General features: G+C 45.5%; 2 protein-coding genes across 2 annotated transcripts; both read right to left on the bottom strand.

Annotated features, from left to right (window-relative positions):
- Positions 1–757: 757 nt before the first annotated feature.
- LOC148886135 (uncharacterized) lies at positions 758–3,561 on the bottom strand. Its single transcript, XM_089016308.1, has 2 exons — positions 1,002–3,561; positions 758–897 (listed from the first exon to the last, which is right to left on the bottom strand). The coding sequence occupies exon 1, from the start codon at positions 3,191–3,193 to the stop codon at positions 2,552–2,554; it is 642 nt and encodes a 213-aa protein (XP_088872434.1). The 5' UTR covers positions 3,194–3,561; the 3' UTR covers positions 758–897; positions 1,002–2,551.
- Positions 3,562–5,052: 1,491 nt separating this feature from the next.
- On the bottom strand, positions 5,053–11,394 carry LOC148886134 (collagenase 3-like). Its single transcript, XM_089016309.1, has 11 exons — positions 11,281–11,394; positions 10,903–11,140; positions 10,816–10,822; positions 10,565–10,716; positions 9,021–9,149; positions 7,230–7,391; positions 7,014–7,149; positions 6,231–6,364; positions 5,765–5,924; positions 5,586–5,689; positions 5,053–5,500 (listed from the first exon to the last, which is right to left on the bottom strand). The coding sequence occupies exons 1-11, from the start codon at positions 11,377–11,379 to the stop codon at positions 5,391–5,393; spliced, it is 1,431 nt and encodes a 476-aa protein (XP_088872435.1). The 5' UTR covers positions 11,380–11,394; the 3' UTR covers positions 5,053–5,390.
- Positions 11,395–14,467: the final 3,073 nt, after the last annotated feature.

Genomic DNA, 14,467 nt, shown 5'->3' with positions numbered 1-14,467 from the left:
CACAATGATACACAGGTGCTGCACTCCCCTGCCCATGCGCCTAGAGTCCAGTATCTCCCGCACGGTGTAGACCGGACTATCGCCAAGCTCCGGGGGGGGGGGGGGGTGTAGGAGCTAGGGTGCTGGTCTCCACTGGCTTGAGGTGGGAAACGTGGAAGACCGGGTGCATCCTCATCGTAGGTGGCAGCTGGAGCTTCACCGAGACCGGGCTGAGGATGGCCTCGATGGGGAAGGGACCAGTGAAACGTGGGCCCAGTTTGGCCGAAGTCCCGGCCAACCGGAGGTCCCTTGTGGACAGCCACACCTCCTGCCCAACCTGGTAATTGGGTGCCTGGCGGCGGCAACGATGATCCTCGACCAGTTGGTTCCGGGACGCCGTGTGCGACAAGGCGGCCCTGGTCTCCTTCCACACTCGATGGGCCCGTCTCAGGTGGTGTTCGATGGACGGGACCTCCACCTGGCCCTCCTGGGTGGGGAACAGAGGAAGCTGATAACAACAGGCGGACATGAACGGGGACCGACCTGTGGCTGTGGAGACCAGGGTGTTGTGGGCGTACTCCACCCAGGGCAAGTGGAGGGCCCACGACGCGGGACTGTGAAGGCACACACACTGGAACGCTGCCTCCAGGTCCTGGTTCTTTCTCTCCGTCTGGCCGTTGGTCTGGAGATGGTAGCCAGACGACAGGCTCGCCGACGCCCCTAAGGACCGACAGAAACGTTTCCATACCTTGGAGATGAACTGCGGTCCCCCGTCCGCCGGAATTCCGTGGAGACAAATAACGTGGTTAACCAGGAGTTAAGCCGCCTCGATGGCGGACGGCAACCTGGTTAACGGGATGAAGTAGGCCGACTTGGAGAAGCGGTCCACAACGGTGATAACGACCGTCGGTGGGAGACCTGTAACGAAGTCGACGGAGATATGGGACCAGGGTCGGAGAAGGCTGGAGAAGTCCCGCCAAGGGTTGGTGGGAGGCCTTCCCACGAGCGTAGGCTGGGCACACCTTCACGAATTCCGTGACGTCCCTCCTGTACTCTGGCCACCAGAACCGCTGGGCGATGAGCTGGCTCGTCCTGTTGACCCCCGGGTGACAGGCGACCCTGGAGGTGTGTCCCCAGAGTAGCACCTCAGTGCGTAGCGCAGGGGTGACGAACAGGCGATCCACCGGGCCTCCTGGACCCTATTCTCTGCCGGCTCGTGGATACGAGATAGGGCGTCAGGCTTGGTGTTCTGCGACCCCAGGTGAGAGTGAAGTTGAATCGTGTGAAGGGGTGTTTGCCCCCTCAAGCCAGTGTCTCCACTCCTGCAGCGCCAGGATGACCGCCAACAGTTCCCAGTTCCGCACGTCATAGTTGGCTTCTGCGGGGCTGAGCCGGCGGGAGAAGAAGGCGCATGGATGGAGCTTCTGGTCGACCGGGGAGCGCTGGGATAGGACCGCCCCCACTCCGGACTCAGATGCGTCAACCTCGACCGCGAATGCAAGGTCCGGGTCAGGGTGACGTAAGATCGGAGGGTTAGAGAAGGCTTGACGGAGGCGGTTAAACGCCCCCTCTGCGTCGGGTGCCCACCTTGGTGGAAGTGAGGTTAGTGAGGGGGAGTGCCTTCTGATAACCGCGGATAAAGCGGCGGTAGAAATTGGCAAACCCCAAAAATCGTTGAAGTTGTTTGCGCGTCTTCGGGGTTGGCCACTCTACCACCGCTTTGCTTTTGGCGCGATTGGCCCGGAGCTGCCCCTGCTCCACGACGAACCCCAGAAAAGACAGAGAGCGGACATGGAACTCGCACTTCTCTGCCTTCACGTAGAGCCGGTTTTGCAGGAGCCGCGCCAGGACCCGTCGGACGTGCTGCCGATGTTCTTCTGGAGATTTGGAATAAAATGAGGATGTCATCTAAGTATACAAACACAAAAACCTTGAGAAAGTCCCTGAGCACATCGTTGATGAGGTTTTGGAATACGGCGGGAGCGTTGGTGAGTCCGAATGGCATCACCAGATATTCAAAATGCCCTAAGGGCGTTTTGAATGCAGTTTTCCACTCGCCCCCCTCTCTGATGCGAACCAGATGACATGCACTTCGTAAATCCAATTTGGTAAAAATGGTCGTCGATTGAAGAGGCGCCAAGGCTGAATCCATGAGGGGGAGAGGGTATTTGTCGCGAATGGTGATGTCGTTCAGACCCCGATAGTCGACACATGGACGCAGGGATCTGTCTTTCTTTTCAATAAAGAAGAACCCTGCGCCGAGCGGGGTGCGAGGGTCGGATCAGTCCCGCCGCAAGGGAAGAGTCTATGTATGTGCTCAGGGCTTCTTGTTCCGGGTATGGGATATGGTCGAGTCTGGAGTCCGGTAGTGGGCCCCGTGGCTGCAGTTCAATCGCGCAGTCATACGGTTGGTGGGGTGGCAGAGATTGCGCATTGTCCTTGCTGAACGCCTCCCGCAGGTCATGGTAACAACACCCTCGAGACAAATCTCTTTGGGCGGGCCACCGCGGCAGCGGTCTCGCCCTGCCGTAGCCGACCGTAGACAATTGGCATAGCAGTAGGGGCTCCAACCCTATATGGTGGGACCCTCCCAAGAGATGGAAGGGTCATGGGTGCTGAGCCAAGGGAGGCCTAGTACTAATGGCACGTTGTGGGAATGCATAACCAGGAATTGGCGGTGTTCAACATGGTTACCCGATAACCTGAGTTTAAGCGGTGCGGTGATGCGGGTAACCTTGGCCAGTTGACCATCGAGGTCAAGAATCTCCTTGGGGGTCTGGAGATTCTCTAAATTGCAGCCCAATGATTCAGCCAGTTGGGGATCGATGAAGCACCCATCGGCTCCCGAATCCACTAGCGCCCGTATAGTGTGGGAGCTGGACGAGCCAATTAATTCGCCGTCCAACTCCAATCGCGTAACGGGTGCCGTGCTAGCCGCCTCCAGAGGTCGCCGTGGTCGCCGTTTAGATGGGGACTTACAGGAGCTGGAGGTCTTCGGCTGGGGGCCTTGGGTGCGACGAGCCCCGGGGTTGGTTCGATCGCTCCCACCTCCCATCTGCATGGGTTCGGGGGACCCCTCCAGGCGCCGCGACCGCTCATGGCCGCCGGGTGTGGTCGTCCGCAGCTTGCTTCCGGGTTCGTTGGGCCGCTGGTTGCCTTGCTCCCACTGCGTCTCCCGAAGGCGATGGTCCAGGCTAATGACGATGTTGATCATTTCACCGAGGGTGGTGCCAGCGTCGCGGGTGGCCAACTCGTCTTTTAGTGCTGCGCTCAATTCGCGGATTGAGAATTGAAATACTCCCCTCAGCGCTCGATCGTTGTAGCCACTGCCAGCAGCCTGGATGCGGAAGCCGATCGAGTATTCCGCGGCTGAACGGGAACCCTGGACGCAGTCGTGGAGGAGCCCCTCTGCCTCGACTTCCGTAACCGGGTGGTGGAAGACCTGGCGCAGCTCGGCCACGAAGTCCGGATACGAAGCACACAGTTCAGGTCGGGACTCCCGGACGGCCAGCACCCAGGTCTCTGCCTGACCCGTGAGCAGGCTGGTGACGAAGGCTACCTTAGCCTCATCGCTAACGTAGGCGTAGGGTTATTGATCGAACACAAGCGAGCACTGCATCAGAAACTGAGCGCCGCGCCCGGGTTTGCCTGCGTAGCGTGAGGGGTGAGGTAAGGGTAGCTCGCGCCTACTCGCGGGAGGGGAGGAAGGGGCCGTAAGGGTGGCGAGGCGTGTCTCTACCTCCTGTAAGCGTTGAGCCAGCATGGACACGGTTTGGCGGACCTCCGCGATCGCTTGAGCCAGCTGGCTCGAACGCTCCGCCTGATGGGAAAGGGCAGCTAAGAATTTGTCTCCACCGGCGAGATCCATGGTTGGTCGCTGTATTATGTCACGTCCGCTTGAGGAGTGGTGACAGGACTCGAGGGACGACGGAAGGTGGTTAAGGTCGGATCCAAAATACACGGTGGAGACAGTGATTCCAAAAAGAGTCTTTACTGAGACACATGTGGCAAAAAACAGAAAATCAGGCAAGGTAGAGAGCAATGACAAAACAGACCTGCGTGCGGATGGGTGACGAGGAACTTCCTGGAATACACCGACAACAACAGAACGGTAAGGGTGGATTTTATAGCCAGAAGGCACAATTAGGGAAATGGGAAACAAGTGCGTGAGTCCGGAGAGCCAGAAAGGGAGGGGCCCGCTCCTGGAGCAGAGGAGGAAGAGACAGGAGGGGAGGGGCACGCTCCTGGCGTCAACGAGGATGTGACAGTTTTACCATCTTCTTGTTCGACAAAACCCAAGCGGCAAATGCTTGGATGATGAATTGAATTGCGATTGGATGATTAGAAATCGAGGCCGCCACTAAATTGCAAGGAACCTTGATCTGCATCCGAAAATAGAGACCAGACTTGATGATGATAAAGTGAGAGATTGCACTCGAAACCATATTACTTTATGTCATAAAGTAATATGGTTCCTCATAAAGTTTATGAGGACTGCAATGACTCACGCAATCCATTACAATGTGCCAAAAAGCAAAAAGCCACCTGCCTGCGGCTGGATGGATGCATGGCTTGAGTAGCCCGCGTAGAGAAGAAAATAGCTTCAGCGCAGCGTGCCGATGCGTATGTGGAACTGTCGCAGCTTGGAATTGAAGCGGATTTATGTGGGACAGGAGATGTGAGACAATCTCTTTTCGTCAATGGATGCTACAGCTTCGTGTTTGATTTCAACATTTGTTTTGTAGCAGAAGTGCACATTCAACCATGACGTCCCTGATCCACTGGTGAAAATGACGCTATGATCCTCTCTTTAATCTAGAACTGTTTCATGATAAAGAGGGTGCAGAAAATGTTTACGTTTGAATGACTGTCAGTGTCTTTTGTGTTGTGTCACATTATTTGCTAGTTTTTTTTTTTGTGGCTGCCTTTCGAGCAGCTCCTGTATTTTATTTTTCTACTTTTTCCTTTCCTTTCCTCTTCCTTCCATAACTTTGCTGTTGTGAATTGTAAATTTTTCCACTGCAAGACTAATAAAGGCTAGTCCAATCCAATCCAAAACAAGCTGACAACAAATGAATGACAATCATTTTATTTCATCTACTTTTCTACAGTCTGTGCATGAATACATTGGCCATTGTAGTGTGACATTCAATCCATGGACAATGAAAACAATAATAATAACAATATTAATAATAATTCCTTCTGCGAGCCGTCTTTTATCTTCATTTAACTTCATTATAAATGTGAAAATACAGGTGTACTTAAAAAATACTGGATAATATTATGATGAAAAATATCTTTAAATAGAGATTATTAAAAGTAAAAAAAACAAACAAACAATTATATTTGGGGCGAACCCAGATAGATATGTTCCCACTCGTTTTGATTCTGGGTTCCTTTATACGAGCAATCTAGAAATTGGTGCAGGGCAAAAAGTAGTTGTTTCCCAACACACGGAAAAATGTGCCAGTGCTTAAGCTGTACTCAAACATTTGCGGTCCACTGTAGATGTAAGTAAAACCTGGAAGAGATGCTAAGTTTTAATTCTTTCTTAAATGATTTTTTAATTATACACAACAGGCTCCACCGATTGTTTTTTCACTCACCTTTGTACTGGAAAGCTGCAGTCACCTTCCCGGTTAGGCCAGTAAAGGTCTCATCAACACGTTTTGGAAATCCCTCGTCCCTTTTCTTACTGGCTTCATCATAGCTTTGGACAAAAGGAATATTAAGACCGATCTTCAAACAATTGCCTCAATGATCCAATCATATCAATGGAGCATACCTGTAGTAAGATCTGCCGACGAAGAAGAGCGTCTTTTTTGATTCCGCATCATATAGCGCTGCATCGATTTTTTTCACTTGTTTGGGCAGACCAAAGGTTGTTATTGGTTTGGGATAACCCTGAACAAGATTGTAGCCACGAAACGCCCAAACCTGACGGCCTGCATCAAGAAAAGCCTTTTAGGAGGATGCACACCAAAAATTATATTTTGGATAAGAAAATAATGTGATATTTGGAGTTGAAATACTGTATACATTCCCGCTTGGGAATTCTTTTGCTGCATTTTAGGTACGCTTGGTTTGAAATAACACTTGTGTGATGCTGCATGCAAACGTGCTGATGTGTGCAGGACAGCAAAGGGTGGGAATTAGACAGGTATCATACAGAGTGAGGTATGCGAGGTCAGAACTAGGCCAGTTTGCATGTGTGTGAGATCTACAATAGAGGTAAAAGAAATACACTGTACCTTTAAAGAGAAAAATATTTCCCGAATATTGACTTTCGTAAGCAGCATCAATTTTATTGGGACCATTCGGCCACAGGTTGGTGATGAAACTTTGTTGAGGTGTCCTGCTTTGAGGGTAGACTCGCCAAAAGAACCTGAAACCACACCATGCATTATAAGAGGTAGCTGGCAATTACATTAAATTACCTTTTTAGGTGTTTATTTGGTTTTTAATAGCACTTAAGCCTACTATGCCTCTGCCTTTTAACTCATTCACTGGCAGACGTGCAAAAATGTGCCCACTCAAATGCCAGGGTTTTTGTCATTGTCACTTGCATTCCAGGAACCACAGGATATTGAGTTTTAGGACTACATAAACATTCAATACAGAGTTAGAAAATTGAGACTGTTCTTTCATGAGAAAAATAGGTAATTCCTAAATTATATGGGTCAGGAGATATATGAGCCTCAAATGAGGGCGTCTGACTAAAATACAATGCAATACAATACATACATATTGGTTTATATCGCGCTTTAACAACAGCTGAAGCTGGAACAAAGCGCTAAAATGGGGAAAAGGGAAACGCTGCCCCCTTGTGGAAAAGAAAAAAAACATTGCCAGAGGCCATGGTCAGCGCTTTAATCGGCACCCAAGCATGAAAAAACCCGAATTGATTCGGGAATGGCATCTTTTCAATTCCTGAATAAATTTGTGGATGGCAGTGAACAGTGGACATCTTATCACGTTATGAGGATACGAAGTTAATGAATTTGTTTGAGTGTTTTTTTTAAATCTGCTGATACCTCTCTTTGAAGAAGAGCATCTCTCCTCGCAGCGTGGCTACAGCATCAAGCACCATGTTTGAGTCACAAGCATCAGGAGTGGTGGGGGGCTGTGGCTTATCAGGGTTGGTATCAGGATCCGTATCAGGGTTCCCTCCTAGAAATGAAATATGGGCTGGTTACTTGATGATATTCAGAAAAAAAATTGGAGACTGCTCATGATTTGTAATGACATACCATAAAGAGACTGGATGCCATTTACATCATCTTGCGGCAGACGGAAGTTGGAAGGGTTTGAGTATGAGTATACGGGGTACATGAGCGCACCGGGATCATTAGAGTGACTTAATCCCAGTGAATGACCAAATTCGTGAGCTGCCACCAGGAAGAGAACATATCCTGCGTGAGAGATAACAAACAATCATCAGCCCTGAAGCATATTCATACACGACATTTTTAAAAAGAACGTAGGTGAATACTGTCATGATGTGGTTGGCGACCAACGGGGGGCGCTGTCGGCCCCGCCTGCACCTGCAAAGGTGCTGGTCGTCCCGATCAGATTGGCGACCAAAGGGTAGCGACGTCAGCCCTGCCGGCAGCCTCGCAGGTGCGGGTCGTTATAATCACTGACACTTAAAAGGACACCCGGTACGATCATCCGTTGTCGGTTCATTGTTTGCTGCATGCATTGTGTATGTGTTTGTTTAACCTTGGCGGACTTTTACTCTTGGTCTTCTATTGCTACTTTGTATTTTTTCTATTCAGATGATTTTGATGTTTTACATTTTGTTCCTGCTGACCTTTATTTTAATACAATTTGTCAAACAACCTCCTGCTCCCTCCTGCCTGCTTCTTGGGATCCGCACCCGCCATCACCACCTCGCAAAACGTGACAGAATGAACCGGCCAACCATCGGATCCCGCAGGTACATCGGACCCGTCTCATTTCCACCCTGTGCCTGGCAATGCTACGTCCACGTTAGCGCAAGCCTCGTCAAGTTTGAATTGCGTCACTCGACGAGCCGCAACGTCCACGTAAACGTCCGGCCGAGACCTCCTTCCAGGTGGCCGTCCAGGGTGACACTGGGTGACTGGCAGTGCACGCCCACGTCCAGCCACGCCGTCGTCGTGCATGGCGAATTGAGTCTCATCCACGACGAGCCGTGCAACGTCCGCGTCAACGTCAGTCCGAGACCACACTCACCGCTGGATCCCAGAGCGGCTCTGGACTGGTCTCGTTCCCCCGGAGCCGGGCAGTTCACGCCCACGTCGGCGTCCGGCCGAGACCTGGTCCCATACGGCCGTACGGGGTGCCATTCTGCGCCTGGCAGTTCGACGTCCACGCAGAGCCATGCGCCGTCACGTGAACGTGCGAGAGGGATCGCACTCACGCCCACGACGATCCGTGCCGCGTCTTCGTCCACCCCAGGCTGAGTCCCGTTCCCATCAGGCCGCCGCCCGTCGTGTGCTGGAGAGGCGGCGGTTGCCCTCTCCACCGACCGTTCCCTGGCGAGTGGACCTTTTGGGAGACTGTTGGGACTTCTGGAAGCAGCCCCTTGAAGGGGGGGTACTGTCATGATCTGGTTGCCGACCAACGGGGGGCGCTGTCGGCCCCGCCTGCACCTGCACAGGTGCTGGTCGTCCCGATCAGATTGGCGACCAACGGGTAGCGACGTCAGCCCTGCCGGCAGCCTCGCAGGTGCTGGTCGTTATAATATCTGTCACTTAAAAGGACACCCGGCACGACCATCCGGTGTCGGTTCATTGTTTGTTTGCTGTTTGTTTGCTGCATGCATTGTGTACGTGTTTGTTTAACCTTGGCGGACTTTTACTTTTGGTCTTCTTTTGCTACTTTGTATTTTTTCCGTTCAGATGATTTTGATGTTTTACATTTTGTTCCTGCTGACTTTATTTTAATACATTTTCTTAAACAACCTCCTGCTCTCTCCTGCCTGCTTTTTGGGATCCGCACCCGCCATCACCACCTCGCAAAACGTGACAAATACCTAAGGAACTTTCGAAACTCACCGGAATTGGAACGAAAGGTGAAAGTCTCATCGTCGTCAAAGTGAGCATCTCCTCCGATGCCAGAAGATGGAGCGAAGGCGTGGGCCAGAGTTCCATCGGGGCCATCAAAGGGGTAATAATCACCATGTGCTGATAATTAGGACATTATTGAAATCAGAGGTGAAACGGCATCACTCTTGACTATGAAAAATGCTTTTCATATCCTAAATTTACCATGTCACCTTCTTTGTACTGATGATTAGGAAAAACACGGGAAATAGTACACATTTACACAAACATGTAATGCATGTGCTAATGTGTCGCGAGCTTGTTGTCTTACTGTTGAGTGATCCAGCATTTTATCTCACATTATGTTTTGGATGCTTTAAAAAACAGATATGCACCTCGATGACAGGGGTTGGCAAAGTTCGCAATTTTTACATGCCAATGACAATACAAATCATGCATTCAAATTTGGTGCTCGTGTACAGCTAAACAATATTTCTGAAAAAATACATTTAAAATGAAAAAAACATTTTCAATTAAACAGAAAAAGACGACAACAGAGAACATGTTCGCCATAATCCAATGGAGTTTCAGTTTGTTTTAGCAACAAAAAATGTAATTTTGTGTTAGATTTTGTTCTATGGAAAACGATCACATTTAATTATCTTTATTTTTCAGTTTTATTTTGAATTGTTACATTTGTTTTTGGGACCTATAATAACATTGATTGACACTACCAAAGATTTGTTATCAGGAATGCTGGCAAAACTTTCAATTGTTATTGCTTTTTACAATATACCAGCCATCTTGAATACAGTTTTATGACAAATCAGTTAGGACAGAAGATTCATGTAACTGTAATTTGATAGAATTTATTTATTTATTCATTTGTTTCATTATTTAATTATTTATTTGTTTAATATAACCATAATTTTATAGAATTTCTAAATCTACATTTAATTATGCATTCATTTATTTATCTCATATTACTGTAATTTTATAGAATTTATAGATCTACATTTATTCATTCATTTCTTTCTTTCATATTACCGTAGTTTTATAAAATTTATAGATCTACATTTAATTATTATTTATTTCATATTACCGTAATTTTATCGAATTAATAAATCTACATTTATTCATTTATTTATGTATTTACGTATGTACTTCTGTATTTATATATTTATTTATTTCATATTACCGTAATTTTATAGAATTTATATATCCATATTTATTTATTTATTTAGTTAGTTAATTACGTATTTATTTAGTTACTGATTTATTTATTTAGAATTACCGTTATTTCATAGAATTTATAGGTCTACATTAATTATTCCTTGATTATTCATTTCATATTACTGTAATTTCATAGAATTTATAGATCTACATTTATTTATTTATTTATTTATTTATTTATTTATTCAACCTTTGGTTAGTAACATTCAAACCCAAACTGAGATTGATTAGTCAATTCATCCATCCATCCATTTGTCCATCCATCTATTTTCAACACACTAATCTTGTAGCATGACATTCTGAGACAATTATTCTGTACTTACACAGGCGGCCAAATGAAATCATGATGTCTGCCGTGCCACTGTAGATTCTCGTGAATCTCAGAGGAGTAACTCTGGCCCACACTTCCAGCGCTCTTTTAATGGAGTCATCGACCTCTGACTGGGACATGTCAGGTGTATAGTTCTCTATCCTGCAAATTGACAAAAATACAGAATACGTATGTACCATACGCAAAAATTACACGGTTTGTCACTGACACCCAATGTATGAATTTTAATGGCAAATGTTGTTCTAGGTCACTGAGCAGCAGTTTATCCCAGATGTTAAAAACACAACTTCCGTTTCTCACTTTTGGACGGTTGAAAATCATTGATTTTACCTGTATTTTTCTGCCATTTTAAGTTGTTTCCAAAAGTCGAGAAACCTGCAACCTTGTTGTCCGGAACGCCACAGCGGGGCTTCTTCATCATCTCCAAAGTGTCATCATCCAGCGTTCCCGTGATTTTTAATCCGAAGAATTTCTGCATGTCACTCAGCTTTTTGTTGAGTTGACTGAACCCACTTCGGACAGATGGGCCACTTTCATCCGTGAGGTCATAGAATTTTCTCAGGTAGCTCTGTAAAACAAGGAAAATTTATTATCAAAAAGCTTGTACGGAGCCAAATATCTGCACACTACATTTGGCAGATTATCCACCTAAATGGAAGATGTCAAGCCTTTTAAATGTTAAAATAAAAGAGCAATAAAAACATATACCTCTGCAAAAGTCTCATCTTGCGCTGTCAAATGCAGCACAGGCCCACAAGAAACCGCAGCTGCCAGACAAAGTAAAATAGTCAAATGAAGAGATTTCATGTTTCCTTAATGTATTCAACTTGTTTTTCTGTGCTCATTCCACTTCTTATATAGCCTAAATGTTTTGTTGTTGAGAAACCACAATTTTCCTAATATGGATAAAGAGGAAGTTGGCTTTGGTTACTCACCGACTTCAAAGTTTTCCACAACAAGCCTCAGTAATTGTGATTTGACAAATAATGTGGAGGCAGAATAACAATAAAATTATTGTGATTTTTATTTGAACTCAATTTCACGCTGTTTTTAATTACATGTAAATAAACAGTACAGTACCCTCATATCTTACGTGTAGGTGTACTAAGGTATATTTCAGAATAATCTAAAGTAAAAAAGCAATAACACACATTGAAAGCAGTTTGGAGGATCTTTTTGGAACTAGAATGTCCTCTGATGCAATGTTTTTGTCATTTGACATAAGCATTTTAATATTTGAACAATAATTAGTCTTTCAAAATTGTACATTTGTTGACATGAGAAAAAACGGTATGAATTTTCTTTGACAAAACAGTATACATGTACTGCATATGGTAAAATAGGTATCTTGAATTCATTTTTAACACCAAAATATTTTCTGTGCCCTGCGATTGCCTGGCAACAATTTCAAGGTGTGACCCTGCCCACTGCCCGATGAAAGCTGGGATAGGCTCCAACACTCTTGTGTGGATTAGTGGATTTAAAAATGGATGAACAAATATTTTCAGTCAAATAATACATAGATACTCATACTTGACCTGAATTTCATATTGACAAATGTAGCAGCTGGGTGATTATAACCCTTTCTTGCACCTTGTAAACTGATAACATGATATCCACTGTAGTAACCATTGTCCCTGAAAGGGTTAAAAACATAAGACGAACAGCTGAGAACTCGCATGAGCAAATACCATTATTACAACACCATACAAACAAAATATTTAACCACTCCCTTGGCGTGCTATCCATTTCCACACTATAGTTTGTAACAGTACATTGCAGTTATTGCCAAATGTGGACTCATCATTTTGGCCTTAGGGCTTTTTAGAGCTTATTTGTTTATGCTTTAATTTTGGCTTCAGGGCTTTTAGAGCCTATTTGTTTATGCTTTGCGGCAATATAAATTCCAGTCACACATTTGCAGCTTTACTTGAAATAACATGTTAGTTTTTGTTGGAGTTAACTGTGAATAGTGTACCATATATCAGTAATTTTGAACCAGCAACATCTTTATGGCATCACAATACAGTACAATGGTGTTGAAACTTGTTCGATCTCTAAAACATAACTTGGAAGTTGCGTACTCTGTTTCACTAGTTTCGATTAAATCGAATACATAAAAAAACAGATTTGTTAACAATTGCCTATGCTGAGTTTTTGTTTAGTTTGTGCTCATGTAAACACTTATACTTCCATTATTTGTACTTCTTCCTTTACTTTCCTCTTACTGTAATCACCTTGCTGCTCTGAAATGTAAATTTCTCCACTGCGAGATTGGTAAAGGCTAATCCAATATAATGTAAAATATGAATTAGTTTATATGAAATAGATCATTAACAATGATGCATGGGCCATACGTGCAGATAGACAGATGAGGAGGTTGCGGTTTCCATAAAATAGCAGACAAGAAAAAGCCAGAAGAAGAAGAAGCAGAAAGGAGTCCAAGATGGCGCCCGAGTAGGCAGCCGTCAGCAAGTGCTCTGATGAGCCTTGCTTTTTTTGTTGTTTTTGTCTTGTTTTTGTGTTTTCTTTTGTCATTTGTGTTGTTGGGCGTCGTGTGGAACGGATACGGATTGTTTTTCAGCATTTTTGACCACGACATTCATCAAGGAGGAGACTGTGCTGAGCGGTTGCGCCTTTTCGGCAGCATGAATATGCCAGTACTGTTTTTGAAAGGGAGGAATGTCGGTGCCATTCGACTGTCATCGCTGGACAGCTCTGGGGCCATTGTGTTTTTTTGCGGCAGTAATGGGCAGCATCTTCACAGCCCCGCTTTGTTCAGTGGAAGGTCGGTGCTGTTGGACAGTCTGCGGCTGGATGGATACATGGCTTGAGGAGCCCGCGATAAGAAGGAACGAGTGTCAGCGCAGAGAGCCGATGCGTATATGCAACTGTCGCGGCATGGAATTGAAGCTGATTTATGGGGGACAGGAGATGTCAGACTATCTCTTTTTGTCAATGGATGCTACAGCTGCATGTCTGCTTTCAACATTTAGCTTGTAGTCCACGTGCACATTCCACCATGATGTCCCTGATCCACCGGTGAAGAGACGCTTTGATCCTCTCCTCTTTCATCTGGAACTGCTTTATGTACCAAAGAGGGTATACAGAAAGTGCTTAAGAATGAATGTCTCTCTGTGTCTTTGTGTTGTCATGTTATTTGTTATTTAGTTTTTTTTGTTCTTTTGACTTCAAGACGGCGCCGCGAGAGTGGCTGCCTTTCCAGCAGCTCCTATGTTTTGCTTTTCTACTTTCATTTCTTTCATAACTTTTCTGCTGTGAAATGTAAATTTCTCCACTGCGAGACTAATAAAGACAAATCCAATCCAATCCAAAGCAGAGCAGAGAAGAAGAGCTGCGCTTTTATTGTGATTGATACGGGCTTCTTTTCTACTAGTGGTACAATAAATCCAATTTCACTTTTCTTTGAAGTAAAACTCATTTACATGGATCATAATAAGCACATTTTCTTTCACTTTGCTGCTTACTTCCGGGTAGAGTGAACGCAGGCGCAAATGGCCGCCACTGCCCACCCGCGCAAAAAAAATCCTGTGACTGTAAAGTGTCCTTGAAGTTTTGAAAGGTGCTTAGAAATAAAATTTATTATTATTATTATTATTATTATTATTATTATTATTATAAAGTACAAGCATATATTGAATATTACTTCTTTTTTTCTTTCCCAAACTTTACGGTTGCCAACAAGTCAGAAATCTCAGAATAACAAAATGTGCATACCAAACTCAAATGAAAACTAAAAACAAATATGTAAAATGAAAATTGACTCAAATGCTCACTATGTAATACACCATATGAAAGGCAAAATAAGGAAGGTGATGCAAGTGCTCTGACGGATGACGGCAGTAACTACAGTATGAAGTAATGGTGATTGCAT

Source organism: Hippocampus bargibanti, linkage group LG16, assembly GCF_051943395.1.
Source record: "Hippocampus bargibanti isolate YZ-2025 linkage group LG16, ASM5194339v1, whole genome shotgun sequence".
NCBI classification, from domain to species: Eukaryota; Metazoa; Chordata; class Actinopteri; order Syngnathiformes; family Syngnathidae; genus Hippocampus; species Hippocampus bargibanti.
Note: the sequence above shows the minus strand (reverse complement) of the source record. Positions and strands in the feature narration are given on the sequence as shown.